At 44.3% G+C, this 14,329-nt stretch overlaps 1 protein-coding gene across 1 annotated transcript in view; it reads left to right on the top strand.

Moving 5' to 3' along the window:
• TARS2 (threonyl-tRNA synthetase 2, mitochondrial) overlaps positions 1–4,495 on the top strand; it is a 77,150-nt gene extending 72,655 nt beyond the window's left edge. The window contains exons 18-19 of the mRNA XM_073610356.1: positions 573–687; positions 4,037–4,495. Coding sequence (XP_073466457.1) covers positions 573–687; positions 4,037–4,185 — 264 coding nt within the window. The 3' untranslated portion in view covers positions 4,186–4,495. The remainder of the gene's footprint in view (positions 1–572; positions 688–4,036) is intronic.
• The last annotated feature ends 9,834 nt before the right edge of the window (positions 4,496–14,329 follow it).

The raw sequence follows: 14,329 nt of genomic DNA, 5'->3' as shown, positions 1-14,329 counted from the left end.
TGCCAAGGTTCGCCATCACTGGCATAGACTATTAAAAATGCATTAAATAGCATTTTTGTTTGTGGTGCTCAGATGCAATGTAGTTCTGCTTTAAGGCCAGTGAAGGGGTCTTCACCCATTCATACCGCAACCTTACACTACTTGTCTATATACTGTAAGCAATACTATAATGAACTATGCATATCCATCACCTGCTCCTTCATGCTTGTATCTTTGGTTGCAGCAAACCATTATGGACACAATGGGGAATGTTGACTAGAGTGTGCACAATCTGCTGCAGCTGTGCATAGAAACCAGTCAGCTTCCAAGTTTTAAGCCAGGGCTGAATGAAAATTGATAGCTCCAAAGTAGCACTGGAAATCATGCAACTTTGGAGACGGGCTAATGGGAATGGAGCCTTATTGTCAAAGCTGAACAAGGTGAAGTTACAAGCTGATTGGCTACCATACACACATGCACCAGATTCTGAGTGCTCCAGTTTTAATAAATCTCCCCCCAATGTGATTCTTCTGATAGGGTCATCCTATCTGACTGTAAGCTTATGTCTCTCCTTTCCATTGTCATGTGACCAGGTGCAACGGATCATTCATGAGCACGGCTTCATGGTGGACGTGGATACGGACCAAGGTACCACCTTCAGCAAGAAAATCCGCAAGGCTCAGCTGGCGCAGTACAATTTCATTCTTGGTATGTAGTGTTTCCTCTAATTATACTATCGTGGTTACAGAAAACATCCATCATAATGGTGTTTAGACCAAGGCAAAAGGTACTAGGTTCTGGTCCAGCTTTTCTTCTGGGGCCATGCAATGATGATGTAAGAACAGGTGAGCTGGGGACATATATTTAACCCCATAGCAGTGTTAGGTGGGGGTTATTGTCCTCCAGTGCATTTGGAACGAAAAACTTCCTTTTTTTAAGTTTTTTTATTCTCCACATTCATATACTGTTTTCTGTTAGTGTTGAGTGGAGAATTAAAGTGAATCTAAAGGATTGGCAGGAACATATGCATATGCACCGCATACTAGCTCATTATGAAATACTTACCTTAGAACGAGGCGTCGGCAGCAGATCCCGGTCACCATCGAGGGAGCTGACATTTCCCCTCAGCGTGTCTCCGGCACTCTGAGTGGCCGGAGCGGCTCCAGAATGCACGCAGGAGTCTTCTTTCCGGCAGCGTCTGCCGGACCTTCACAGCGCATGCGCTGCTGACATGAGCGGCTGCATGCAAAGTGAATATCTCCTAAACCGTACAGGTTTCGGAGATATTATAGGGTTACCTGTAGGTAAAAATATACAAAAAAAAGGATATACAACCACTTTAAGACAAAAGTTCTACCTTTAACCACTTGCCTATTGGGCACTTTCACCCCCTTCCAGTCCAGGCAAATTTTCAGCTTTTAGCGCTGTCACACTTTGAATGACAATTGAGCATTGTACCCATAAAGTTTTTTTTTTTTTTATAATTTATTTCACACAAATAGAGCTTTCTTTTGGTGGTATTTAACCACTTCAATACAGGGCACTTATACACCTTCCTGCCCAGACCAATTTTTCAGCTTTCAGTGCTGTCGCAGTCTGAATGACAATTGCACGATCATCCATCACTGTACCCAAACTAAATTTTTATCATTTTGTTCCTACAAATAGAGATTTATTTTGGTGGTATTTGATCACCTCTGCAGTTTTTATGTTTTGCTAAACAAATAAAAAAAGACAGAAAATTTTGAAAAAAATAAAAGTTTTGCTTTTGTTTCTGTTATAAAATTTTGTAAATAAGTAAGTTTTCTTTTTCACTGATGGGCACTGATAAGGCGGTACCGATAAGGTGGCACCGATGAACGGGCACTGGTAGGCGGCACTGATATGCAGCACTGATGGGCATTGATAGGCGGCACTGATGGGCACTCATGGGTGGCAATGATGGGCACTGATAGGCTGCAAAGATGGGTTCTTATGGGTGGCACTGATGGGCATTGATACGCGGCACTGATAAGCATCCCTGGTGGCACTGGCAATGGTAGGCATTGTGAGTGGGCACTGTTTGGCAGCTGCCTGGGCACAAATTAGTATTTGCCTGGGGGTCTAGGGGGGGGGCATACCCGGTGGTCCAGTGTGGATGGCCATCCTGGTGGTCCTGGGTGGGATCTGAGGGGGGGGCTGTGCTGATAAACAATCAGCACAGATCCCCCCTGTCAGGAGAGCAGCCGATCATCGGCTCTTCCTATTTACATTGTGATCAGCCGTAATTGGACACAGTTGATCACGTGGTAAAGAGTCTTCATCAGAGGCTCTTTACCTAGATTGGAGTTCAGACTGACACACCGCAACAACGATCGCCGCGATGCGCGCCCCCGGGGGCATGCAGTGGCTTAATATCCTAAGGACGTCATATGACGCCCAGTCAGGATATTGAAACCACTTTGCCGCCGTCATTCTGCTATATTGCGGGCGGCAAGTGGTTAATCAGCACTGGGGTTTTTATTTGTTTGCTAAACAAATGGGGAAAAAAAAACTATTTTCAGTTTTGTTATAAAATTTTACAAACGGGTACTTTTTTTCTCCTTCATTGATGTGCACCGATGGTTGGTACTGATTGGCGGCACTGGTGGGCATTGATTGGTGGGACTGCATTAATAATCGCTGCCCTGATTATGAGTGTAGATGTCCCTTTTAACAGAATCCGGTTACCAGCTCTCCTCCCCTCATGCTGTCAGCACGAGGAGAGGAAAGCCGATAACCGGCTTCTGTTTACATCGTGATTAGCTGTCATTGGCACAGCTGATCATGTGATAAAGGGCCGCTGAGGTTGGCCCTTTACCCCAATCTGTGACCAGCCAAGTCCAAAGGACTCAGCGATCAGAGTGCAACGCTCGATCACAGGAGGACGTCACATGACAGCCTCCCAGCAAAGTAGGCCTGCACTGTAGCTGTCATTCGGCTATAACACGAATGGGAAGTAGTTAAAACCGCTTTAAATCTTATTGGGCTTTACTTCACTTGGAATACTTGGCACAGCAGACAAGGTCTCATTTGGGCCTCGATGTGGGAGCCAGATCATCTGCAGGTTAGTCAGTGGCCCTAATAAAATAAATATAATATTGTTGTTGCCCTAATAAAATAGTCTTGCTTCCGATTCCTTCTTTGGATAGCAGCATTGTAAATTGTATTGTGTTGGGCCATTCAGAGAGGTCATCAACTTCATTTGAGCCCCCATAATCAGATTCACACAGAGCTTGCAGATGTCATTTGGCAAGATTTACTCTATCAGCATAAGGTCTACCTTAGATGAGTTTCTTATGATGGGGTTAATCATCCATCATATTTATATTACTCTGGGACTTTATTTATTTCAGGTACTTATATAGCGCCGTCAATTTACGCAGAGAACATGCAAACTCCAGGCAGGTAGTGCCGTGGTTGGGATTCGAACCAGCAACCCTTCTTACTGCTAGGCGAGACTGCTACCCACTACACCACTGTGCCGCCCATCAGCTCCCAAGTGACCTATAGGCAAATGTTTTCTTTTGGGGGGGGGTTTTGGATAGAGTAGGAAATGGTTTTTATCGGTTATTTTTCCATCTCTCTGTCCTTAAGGAAAGATTTTCCGTCACTTCCTGTACTGGAGAAGCAGCAGGAAACCTCTACAAAGTGAAAGAAATTACTGTATTAGTAACTTATCTAGTGGGGACAAATGTCTCTCACAGCATGTTGTGGTGACATCGCTAGAAATTTTGAATATCCTTCCACTTTCTTGGGGCCAATGGTCACCAGGACTAATAGAGAGGGGGTGAATCTCCAACAAGGAGACAGACAGCAATACAGAATTGAAAGACCTTCTGACCAAGGAAATCCAAAATTTCTAGAGCGGTCACTGATGAGCTTCCACCCAAAATTGACCTATTGTGTGCAAATCACACGACTGGTTCATTTCAGTGACAAAGTATCTCTATGTGTTCAGCCCTTTGCAAGTGGTGACATTATAAATAAAATGTCCGTATGTATTAGCTAACCCAAAATTTCCTCTTCTACTTCACAGTGGTCGGCGATAGAGAGAAACAGAACAGCACAGTCAATATACGGACCAGAGACAGCAAACAGCACGGGGAGCGCAGCCTAACAGAACTGGTCTCCAGATTATCAGAGCTGTGCGAGTCACGGGTCAGGAATGCAGAAGAGGTTTTCTAACACTACTATACTGTTTATAAGAATTTGGAGAATCTGCATTTCTGTAAAGAGATTATTTTCATCCAAACACATTCTGCAGTTCCAAAACACTCAGATTTGCTGGAATGAATATATATAAGAAATCTGTGACAACAAAGCATTGAGCTGTATCATTCTCTGCAATAAACTGCCACTGATGTTGGCAAAGATGTCCCTGACCACTGAGAGTGGATAATGGGATGGTGCATTGACCACCAGTCTGAGACTGCAGGGGGGGGGGGTTACACTGACATCCCAACCATTGGTCTTAAAGTGTAAATCTCATTAAATTCTAACTAAGGCTTGTGCTACTCTCGTCCCCATTGTATAACTATTTAATCTACCCTTCTAAATATTTACCTATGCTGAAGCCACTCCAGTATAGTCAAGACCGGCATCCTTGTAGAGGAGGGGTAGCCGACCACGGCTGCCCCATAGTAAGCCTATGGGTGGCTTTACACTGGCTCTGCAACTGTTCTTGCTGTTCCTCCTCTACGCTGAAGATGGGGCTGGGACCCGATCATGTGACCAGATCAGAGCAACTTTAGAGTAAGCGAGTAGATTTAGCTTTAGTTGGAATTTGACTGGAATTCCACTTTAAAGTAGGTGGTGTCACCCATTAGAACTTTTTCTATGTTTACAGTACATCTGATGCCAGTATGCCGATTTATTTATTGCTGTATATACTATGGTGCACAGGTTTAGCCTTAAAATCTAATTTTAGGTATGCTTTTCTTTTGATTTTGTGTTTTTTTTTTATTTCTGTTTCTTTGTTTTATTACTGATGTATTTTTCTATCATGACTAAATAAAATATACAAGTTATTCTGTACCAAGAAGAATTTTCTTTCCATGATTTCATCCAAAATTGAACAACTTCACTGGTTCATTACTTGTCAGAACATACTGTCTATGGTGAGCCCTTTCCCTGCTGGACTTAGCCAGCTGCACCCACCAGCCACATCCACTCAGTCTCAGCTCTTCCCATGAAAAAGTTGCCATGGTAGGTGGCCAGATTAGGAAGTCGTATACAGAATTTTCACCGGAAACGGCGCTCAGTGTAAAAAGAAGCTGGTGGGTGACTGTACCTGCCCACATCCATGCTACAATGAAGTATCACAATATAGCTACACACTAAAACACTAGAAAAATAACAATAACTACCAAAAAAACAAAAGTTGACCCAAAACTATTATAGTTTCCCTTTAAGTACAGGTATACCAATAAAGGCTAAGTTCGCCTTTAGGAAAACATTAATTAAATGCACATATTTGCAGAAAAATAACGTGCATTTAACTTTTTTTTCCTACAAGAGCCAGCAAAAGTATTGCACCTATGATCAGTGCGCCTGTCAGTTTTTCAGGTAGACCCGATCAGACCAACCATGGCTCTCTATGGAGCGGCAAATGTCAGTGGACTGGGTGCCCGCTGATACCTGCCGACCTCCAGTCCGCTAAAAACGGATGGGTATCCGTTCCCCATCCATCCAAAGGCAGTCCGTTTCCATCTGACTGCCCCATAGAGAAGAGACCGATCCCTCGCCAAAGCAGGTGGATCCGCTTGGTGGAGTCAGCATCATCTGGGCCTTACACAGAGCAGGGAAGTATAACAGGTTTATTTAAAAAAAAAAAAAAAAAAAAAAAAAGCAAACCTTTAAAAACGCTTTAAGGCTGAAAATACAACAACCCTATCAGAAAAATTCCATGATCACAAAATCTCATGAACGGACCTGAAGTTCCGTCAGAAGTAGAAACTGTATAACATAAAAAGCTAGTATTAACATGAATATAAAATAACAAATATTGACACATAATGAAAAATACATATACACGGAAATGTGACCAATATTAATAGCACTGTATAATTTGTAGAAGGAGCGTGTTGTATTTTTGTGCGCATTTTCTGTCATTATGGCCAGGCCTAAAATTACAATTACGTTTTATTTTGGTCCGGTAAATATGAACATTATATTTTTTTATTTTTTTTTTTTGTCTACTTTCCGGCCAGCATTGCTTTTCTTTTTTGCTTTGCTGAACAAAAGGTGCTTTACAGAGATCAATATCTCAAGCTGAATTTCTTTTACACACAATGAGTTTAGAGCGAGATCCTGTCTCTTGTTGGACAGCATTGTCCGAAGTTTCAATAAAGCAGAGCAAGCTTCTCATCATTTAAAAACAAATGGCTAGTCTTTAAAATAAATATTAGGAGGGGGGGTTATGGTGTGGGTTTGTTTTTCAGGGTTTGGGCTTGGCCCCTTAGTTCCAGGGACGGCGTCAGCATACCAAAACATTTTCATGCTCCCAGCTTTGTGGGAACATTTTGGGGATGGCCCCTTCCTGTTCCAACATGACTGCGCACCAGTGCTCAAATCAAGGTCCATAAAGACATGGATGAGCGGGTTTGGGGTGGGGGAACTTGACTGGCTAGCACAGAGTCCTGACCTCAACCCAATACAGCACCTTTGGGTTGAATTAGAGCGGAGACTGCGAGCCAGGTCTTCTCATCCGCATCAGTGCCTGACCTCACAAATGCTTCTGGAAGAATGGTCAAACACTCCCATAGACACACTCCTAAACCTCGTGGACAGCCTTCCCAGAAGAGTTGAAGCTATTAAAGCTGCAAAGGGTGGGCCAACTCAATATGGAACCCTACGGACTAAGACTGGGATTCCATTAAAGTTCATGTGCGTGTAAAGGCAGGCGTCACAATACTTTTGGTAATATAGTGCAATTTAAAAGGATGAAGAGGGATCACTTCACTGAAGGAATTCTAGGATTTTGCTGGGACTGATCTGAAGGGACCTACAGTAGGTTTCACTTTATTTTGCACCATTGTCCAGAATCTAAGACTTTATAATTCACTTCCCTTGTGGGGTGTTTATATAGGATTGACTATTTATTGTTGTTCATTTTATTTATTTGCATGAAGTTTTCTGTATACAGGCAGTCCCCGAGGTACGAACACAAGAAGGACTGTAGGTTTGTTCGTAAGTGGAATTTGTGTGTAAGTCGGAACACTGCATTTGTAAGTGTAACTTCCGCCTGTGCATGGATGTGGGATGTTCCGGGCTTAGGGATTGATTTATTTTTCCTGTAGGGTTAGATTCCCTGTAGGGTGTCTACTTATGATCGATTATTATTTTTTTATATATTTATATATGTCTTGTGTTTTTCTATATGCACTCTGGAATTGATGGTATAGTAGGTCATTACACAATTTTATTTTTTGTGATGTGAACTAGAAGGGCTGGAGATCAATAATTGTTTTACCACTTAGTTTGTTTTATGATTCACTGGTGTAATTTTTCATAACACTGTGGCAGAGCTACACTATTATTTCATCTTCACCTTTACTGCCACATTAACCAAGCTGGCCCAAACACTATTTTCCAATCACAGGTGCACCCACTTGTGCAATGTATAAATCGCATGTACCCTCAAAGCTGTATTGGCTTCCTCTGACTGGCTGCATTAGATATGATGTAATCCGCCCGCCTTTCTGCCTCAAGCAATTAGAGGAAGCTTTGTATTCATTCAGAGAATACAATGCTGCCTATAAATGGCTGAGCAGCGCTCAACTCAATGTTTCGGGGAAGGGAAGTTCCGTCTCACTGCCAAAACATAGCGCTGTAGACTGTATGTAGCCGAGGTTATATAGAGTTTATACAGCGTTCCCAGTGGGTGCACCTGTTAGTGTAGACCAGGGTTCCTGAAGATGTTGCAAGGGATTACCTGAGCAATTATCAATTTCTGCCTCACAGATAAGTTCCCACAGACACCATTGATCTTTTTAGCTATCTGTAAGGGGGTAATAATTCCCAATGACCACAAGTGTAAGGAGCATTCTTCTCACTGACCATCACACTAATGTATCATGAGTTGTAGATTTTTAGCAGGGGTTCCCTGAGAACGGAACATTTTTTTTTTAAAGGGTTCCTCTTGTTGAGGAATGCTGGTGTAGACTAGGGGTCTCCAAACTTTGTCAACAAATGACCATTTTCCTGTGCTTCAGACTTTAGGGGGGCCTTCCCATGGCCAGTGGGAGTAGAAAACAGCCTGTCAATAGTACCCCATTGTTGGTGTCAGTGGGAGGAATAGTGCCCCATTGTTGGGGGATATAGCCTCATCATTGGTGTCGGGGGCAATGGATCCCCATCGTTGGTGTCAGTGGGAGGAATAGTGCCCAATTGCTGGTTTCAGTGGGAGGCGTAGTGCCCCATCATTGGGTTCAGTGCAGGGATTATTGCCCCATTGTGGCTGTCAGTGGGAGGAATAGTGCCCCAAGGGCCGATGGGGCTGCACTGTCAGTGTAAAGAATGTACTGAGAGTCTTGACAGTTATCGGCTCTCCTTTCCTCACATAGTGACAGCGCATGGGAATAGGATTGCTGATAACCGGCAAGTCTGTTAACATGTGATCAGCTGTGATTGGACACAGCTGATCACATGGTAAAGGGCCGCTATTTGGCTCTTTACCGCATTCAGTTGTGTTCAAAAGGACACAGCGGTCACAAGGTGCACCTAATGCAGGGTGGAGTTCTGAGGGAACTTCCATGGAAGCCCTTCCATAACTAGAGAGCCACGCTGAAGCCGTCTTTCAGCTATAGCGTGGTACTAAAGTAGTTAAATGAAATACCTGTATGTATCGGCTCACCCCATATTTCCTCTTCTACTTGGCAGTGTCCAGGGAGAGAGCTAAACAGAACAGCAGAGTCAATGTACCAACCAGTGACCGTAAATGGCACAGCGAGTGCAGCCTAACCAAACTGGTCTCCAGCTGTGTGAGACACTGGTCAGAAATGCAGAAGAGTTTTTCTGACCTTTGATGTTTAAAGAAATGCAGATTCTCCAAATCCCTATAAATAAAATCTTTTGATCCAAACATATTCTGCAGTTCAAGAACAGATAGGTCTGCTGGTAGGAATAGATATGAGAAATTTGTGACAACAAAGCATGGAGCTGTAACGTTCTCTGCAATAAACTACCTTGTATGTTAGAACACACTTCCCTGACCACAGGCCTGAGAGTGGCTGGGCGATGCGCACACATCTCTGACCACAGGCCTGAGAGTGGCTGGGCGATGCGCACACATCTCTGACCACAGGCCTGAGAGCGGATGGGCGATGCGCACACATCTCTGACCGCAGGCCTGAGAGCGGATGGGCGATGCGCACACATCTCTGACCGCAGGCCTGAGAGCGGATGGGCGATGCGCACACATCTTTGACCACAGGCCTGACAGCGGATGGGCAATGTGCACACATCTCTGACCACTTGACTGAGTATGGGCGATGCGCACAAATCTCTGACCGCAGGCCTGAGAGCGGATGGGCGATGCGCACACATCTCTGACCACAAGCCTGAGAGTTGATGGACGATTCGCACACATCCATGACCGCAGGCCTAAGAGCGGATGAGCGATGCGCACAAATATCTGACCGCAGGCCTGAGAGCGGATGGGCGATGCGCACACATCTCTGACCACTTGACTGAGTATGGGCGATGCGCACAAATATCTGACCGCAGGCCTGAGAGCGGATGGGCGATGCGCACACATCTCTGACCACAGGCATGAGAGCGGATGGGCGATGCGCACACATCTTTGACCACAGGCCTGACAGCGGATGGGCGATGTGCACATATCTCTGACCACTTGACTGAGTATGGGCGATGCGCACAAATCTCTGACCGCAGGCCTGAGAGCGGATGGGCGATGCGCACAAATCTCTGACCGCAGGCCTGAGAACGCATGGGCGATGCGCACACATCTCTGACCACAAGCCTGAGAGTTGATGGACGATTCGCACACATCCATGACCGCAGGCCTGAGAGCGGATGAGCGATGCGCACAAATATCTGACCGCAGGCCTGAGAGCGGATGGGCGATGCGCACACATCTCTGACCACAGGCCTGAGAGCGGATGGGCGATGCGCACAAATATCTGACCGCAGGCCTGAGAGCGGATGAGCGATGCGCACAAATCTCTGACCGCAGGCCTGAGAGCGGATGGGCGATGCACACACATCTCTGACCGCAGGCATCAAAAAACGCATTAGTGTGAAACGAGCCTAGACTTTATATAATTTAGGTATGTGTTGTTTTTTCATTTTGTTTTTAATATTGAGATTTTTTTTTTTTTATCATAGCTAAATAAAATGTTATTCTGTGCCAAGAACAATTTTCTTTTCAAGATTACACCCAAAGTTGAACCGCACCCACTGGCTCATTACTTGTCAGAACGTATGTGGTGAGCCCTTTCCCTGCTACACTGCAGCTACATCCACTCAGAGAATCCGTTCTTTCCATTAAAGAGTTGCCCTGGCAGGTGGCCAGATTAGGAAGTCATATATAGAGATTTCAGCATACGAGTCCCAGAGAAATAAAAGAAGCTGGTGGGTGACTGTACCCCACCATGTCCCACCTACATTAAGGTTATACTGTATAGACACACACACTGTTGTAACTACTAAAACTGGCCCCAAACTATTAAAGTACAGATATACCATTAATGAAAAATATTTTTGCAGTGATCCTTTAGAGACTTAAAGCTGTATTCTGAAAATGGCACTCAGACTATGGCCCCATGCAAGATTTTGGAACTGCAGTTTATTAAAAAGCTCCATATATCGTCTTAGTTGTTAGTGCTTATTATGCCTTGGCACACTGTGGGGTACTTGGTTCAAATTTTGACCAGGACACTAACTGCATGGCATTTGCATGTTCCCCCTGTGCTTGCATGACTTTCTACTGGGTACTTCAGTTTCCTTCCATGTTACAAAGACCTGCTGGTAGGTTATGTCCAAGTTGGTTGTGCATCTTATCACATTCTACATGCCAGTCCCAAGACCATGTAGATGGGGAGGGTTGAGGAAAGACTTGGCAACTTACCTGGTGGGGAAAAAAACTGCCAAGGAAAAAAAAGAACATGAGCTTCTTTGGGGCAGAATACAGGCGTTTTTCTGCCTTTTACATTGGTGACCTGAACAAAATCGCTGCAAAAACGCGCACCTTTGAAAGCTCAGGTGTGAATGCAGCCTCCAAGGTTGGTTGGACTCCTTCCAGGCAAACCTGCCCTCAATCTATCCATTACTATATACACTCACCGGCCACTACACCTTACTAGTACCGGGTTGGACCCCCTTTTTCCTTCAGAACTGCCTTCAGTCTTCGTGGCATAGATTCAACAAGGTGTTGGAAATATTACTCAGAGATTTTGGTCCATATTGACATGATAGTATCACACAGTTGCTGCAGATTTGTCGGCTGCACATCCATGATGCAAATCTCCCGTTCCACCACATCCCAAAGGTGCTCTATTGGATGAGATCTGGTGAGTGTGGAGGACATTGGAGTACAGTGACCTCATTGTCCAGTGGTGAGATGATTGGATCTTTGTGACATGGTGCATTATCCTGCTAGGAGGAGCCATCAGAAGATGTGTACACTGTAGTCATAAAGGGATGGACATGGTCAGCAACAATACTCAGGTAGACCGTGACTTTTAAACTATTCTCAACTGGTACTAAGGGACCCAAAGTGTGCCAAGAAAATATCCTCCACACCATTACACCACCAGCCTGAACCGTTGATACAAGGCAGGATGGATCCATGCTTTCATGTTGTTTACACCAAATTCTGACCCCACCATCTGAATGCTGCAGATGAAACCGAGACTCATCAGACCAGGCAATGTTTTTCCGATCTTCTATTATACAATTTTGGTGAGCCTGTGCACATTGTAGCCTTAGTTTCCTGTTAGCTGACAGGAGTGGCCCCCAATGTGGTCTTCTGCTGCTGTAGCCCATCTGCTTCAAGGTTCGATGTGTTGTGCGTTCAGAGATGACATTCTGCATACCTTGGTTGTAATGAGTGCTTATTTGAGTTACTGTTGCCTTTCTATCATGTCTGCCCATTCTCCTCTGACTTCAAGGCATTTTCATCCACACAACTGCCGCTGACTGGATATTTTCCCTTTTCTGGACCATTCTCTGTAAACCCGAGAGATGGTTGTGCGTGAAAAATCCCAGGAATTCAGCAGTTTTTCAAAATACTAATGCTGCGTACACACGGTCGGACTTTTCAGCTACAAAAGTCCGACAGACTTTCGACAGACTTTCTAACGACCGGACTTGCCTACACACGATCACACCAAAGTCCGATGGATTTGTACGTGATGATGTACACCGGACTAAAATAAGGAAGTTGATAGCCAGTAGCCAATAGCTGCCCTAGCGTCGGTTTTTGTCCATCGGACTAGCATACAGACGAGCGGATTTCTGGGTCTGGCGGAGTTATGACGTAAAGATTTGAAGCATGTTCCAAATCTAAAGTCCGTCAGATTTGCGACTGGAAAAGTCCGCTGAAAGTCCGGGAAAGCCCACACACGATCGGATTGTCCACCGGACTTGGTCTGTCGGACTTTTGTAGCCGAAAAGTCAGACCGTGTGTACGCCCCATTAGACCAGCCCATCTGGCACCAATAACCATGCCACATTCAAAGTCCCTTAAATCCCCATTCTGATGCTCCGTTTGAACTTCAAGTCGTCTTCACCACATCTAGATGCCTAAATGCGTTGAGTTGCTGCCATGTGATTGGCTGATTAGCAATTCCTTCCTGATCCCCCGAGAGGCAATCGGATGTTCCCTGGATCAACTTTACCTATAAATGTTATTACCCAATTATATTATGTAGGAAAGAATCCATGTCTTTCCACTTTAAGACCGGGCCTATTTTTCAAACTTGTTTACAAGTTAAGGTTTTTTGCTAGAAAATTACTTAGAAAAACAAAAAATATAATGTTTGGGGGTTCTAACACCCTAGAGAATAAAATGTCGGTCGTTGCAATACTTTGTCACACCGTATTTGCGCAGCAGTCTTACAAGCGCACTTTTTTTGGAAAAAATTCACTTTTTTGAATTAAAAAAATAAGATAACAATAAAGTTAGCCAGATTTTATATATATATATATATATATATATATATAATATTGTGACAGATAATGTTACACTGAGTAAATTGATACCCAACATGTCACGCAAGTTGCGCCTGCTCGTGGAATGGCGACAAACTTTTACCCTTAAAAATCGCCATATGCGACGTTTAAAAAATTCTACAGGTTGCATGTTTTTGAGCTACAGAGAAGATCTAGGGCTAGAATTATTGCTCTCACTCTACTGATCGTGGCGATACCTCACATGTGTGGTTTGAACACCATTTTCATATGCGGGTGCTACTCACGTATGCGTTCGCTTCTGCACGTGAGCTTGGCGGGACGGGGCGCGTTTAAAAATTTTTACTTTTTTTGCCTATTTATTTTTACCTTTTAATTTTTACACTGTTATTCAAAAGAAAAAAGTCACTTTTATTCCTATTACAAAGAATATAAACATCCCTTGTAATAGAAAAAAAGCATAACAGGACATCTTAAATATGAGTCCTGGGATCAACAAGACCTCAGATCTCATATTTACACTAAAATGCAAAAAAAAAAAATAAATAATTTGAAACTTTTATTTTAATTTTTTTTTAAATGTTGCTTTAAGAGCATTGGGCAGAAGTGACGTTTTGATGTCACTTCCGCCCTGCAATGGTATGGAGATGGGTGGGGGGCCGTCTTCCCCTCACTCATCTCCATACCTAACAGGGAGAAGGACGTGATCGCCGCTGCTAGTGGCGGAGGGCACCGGAGAGGGTCTGGAGTGGGGGGGCCCTCCGCCGCTTACGGGAGCCGCTGGCAGCGGCGATCACGTCCTTCTCCCTGTTAGGTATGGAGATGAGTGAGGGGAAGACGACCCCCACCCGCTTCCATACCACTTATCTGAAAGTGGACCGCCTGCTGAAAAGGATACCGGGGTTATGGTAGCTAGCTGCTGCCATAACAACGATATTCAACTTCAAACAGCCGCCGTATAATGACAGTGGGTGGTCTGGAAGTGGTTAAAGCAATCTACTGAGCTGGCCAGAACCACCTCTGGAGGGAGTCTATTCCATATTTTTACAGCTCTTACTGTGAAGAAACCTTTCCATATTTGGAAATTAAATCTTTTTTCCTCTAGCCGTAAAGAGTGCCCCCTTGTCCTCTGTGATGACCTTAAAGCGGTGTTCCAGCCGCAAAAAAAAAATATTTT

The sequence above is a fragment of the Aquarana catesbeiana genome, linkage group LG13, assembly GCF_042186555.1.
Source record: "Aquarana catesbeiana isolate 2022-GZ linkage group LG13, ASM4218655v1, whole genome shotgun sequence".
NCBI lineage: Eukaryota > Metazoa > Chordata > Amphibia > Anura > Ranidae > Aquarana > Aquarana catesbeiana.
The sequence above is the reverse complement of the archived record's forward strand: the minus strand, read 5'-3'. Positions and strand labels throughout refer to the sequence as shown.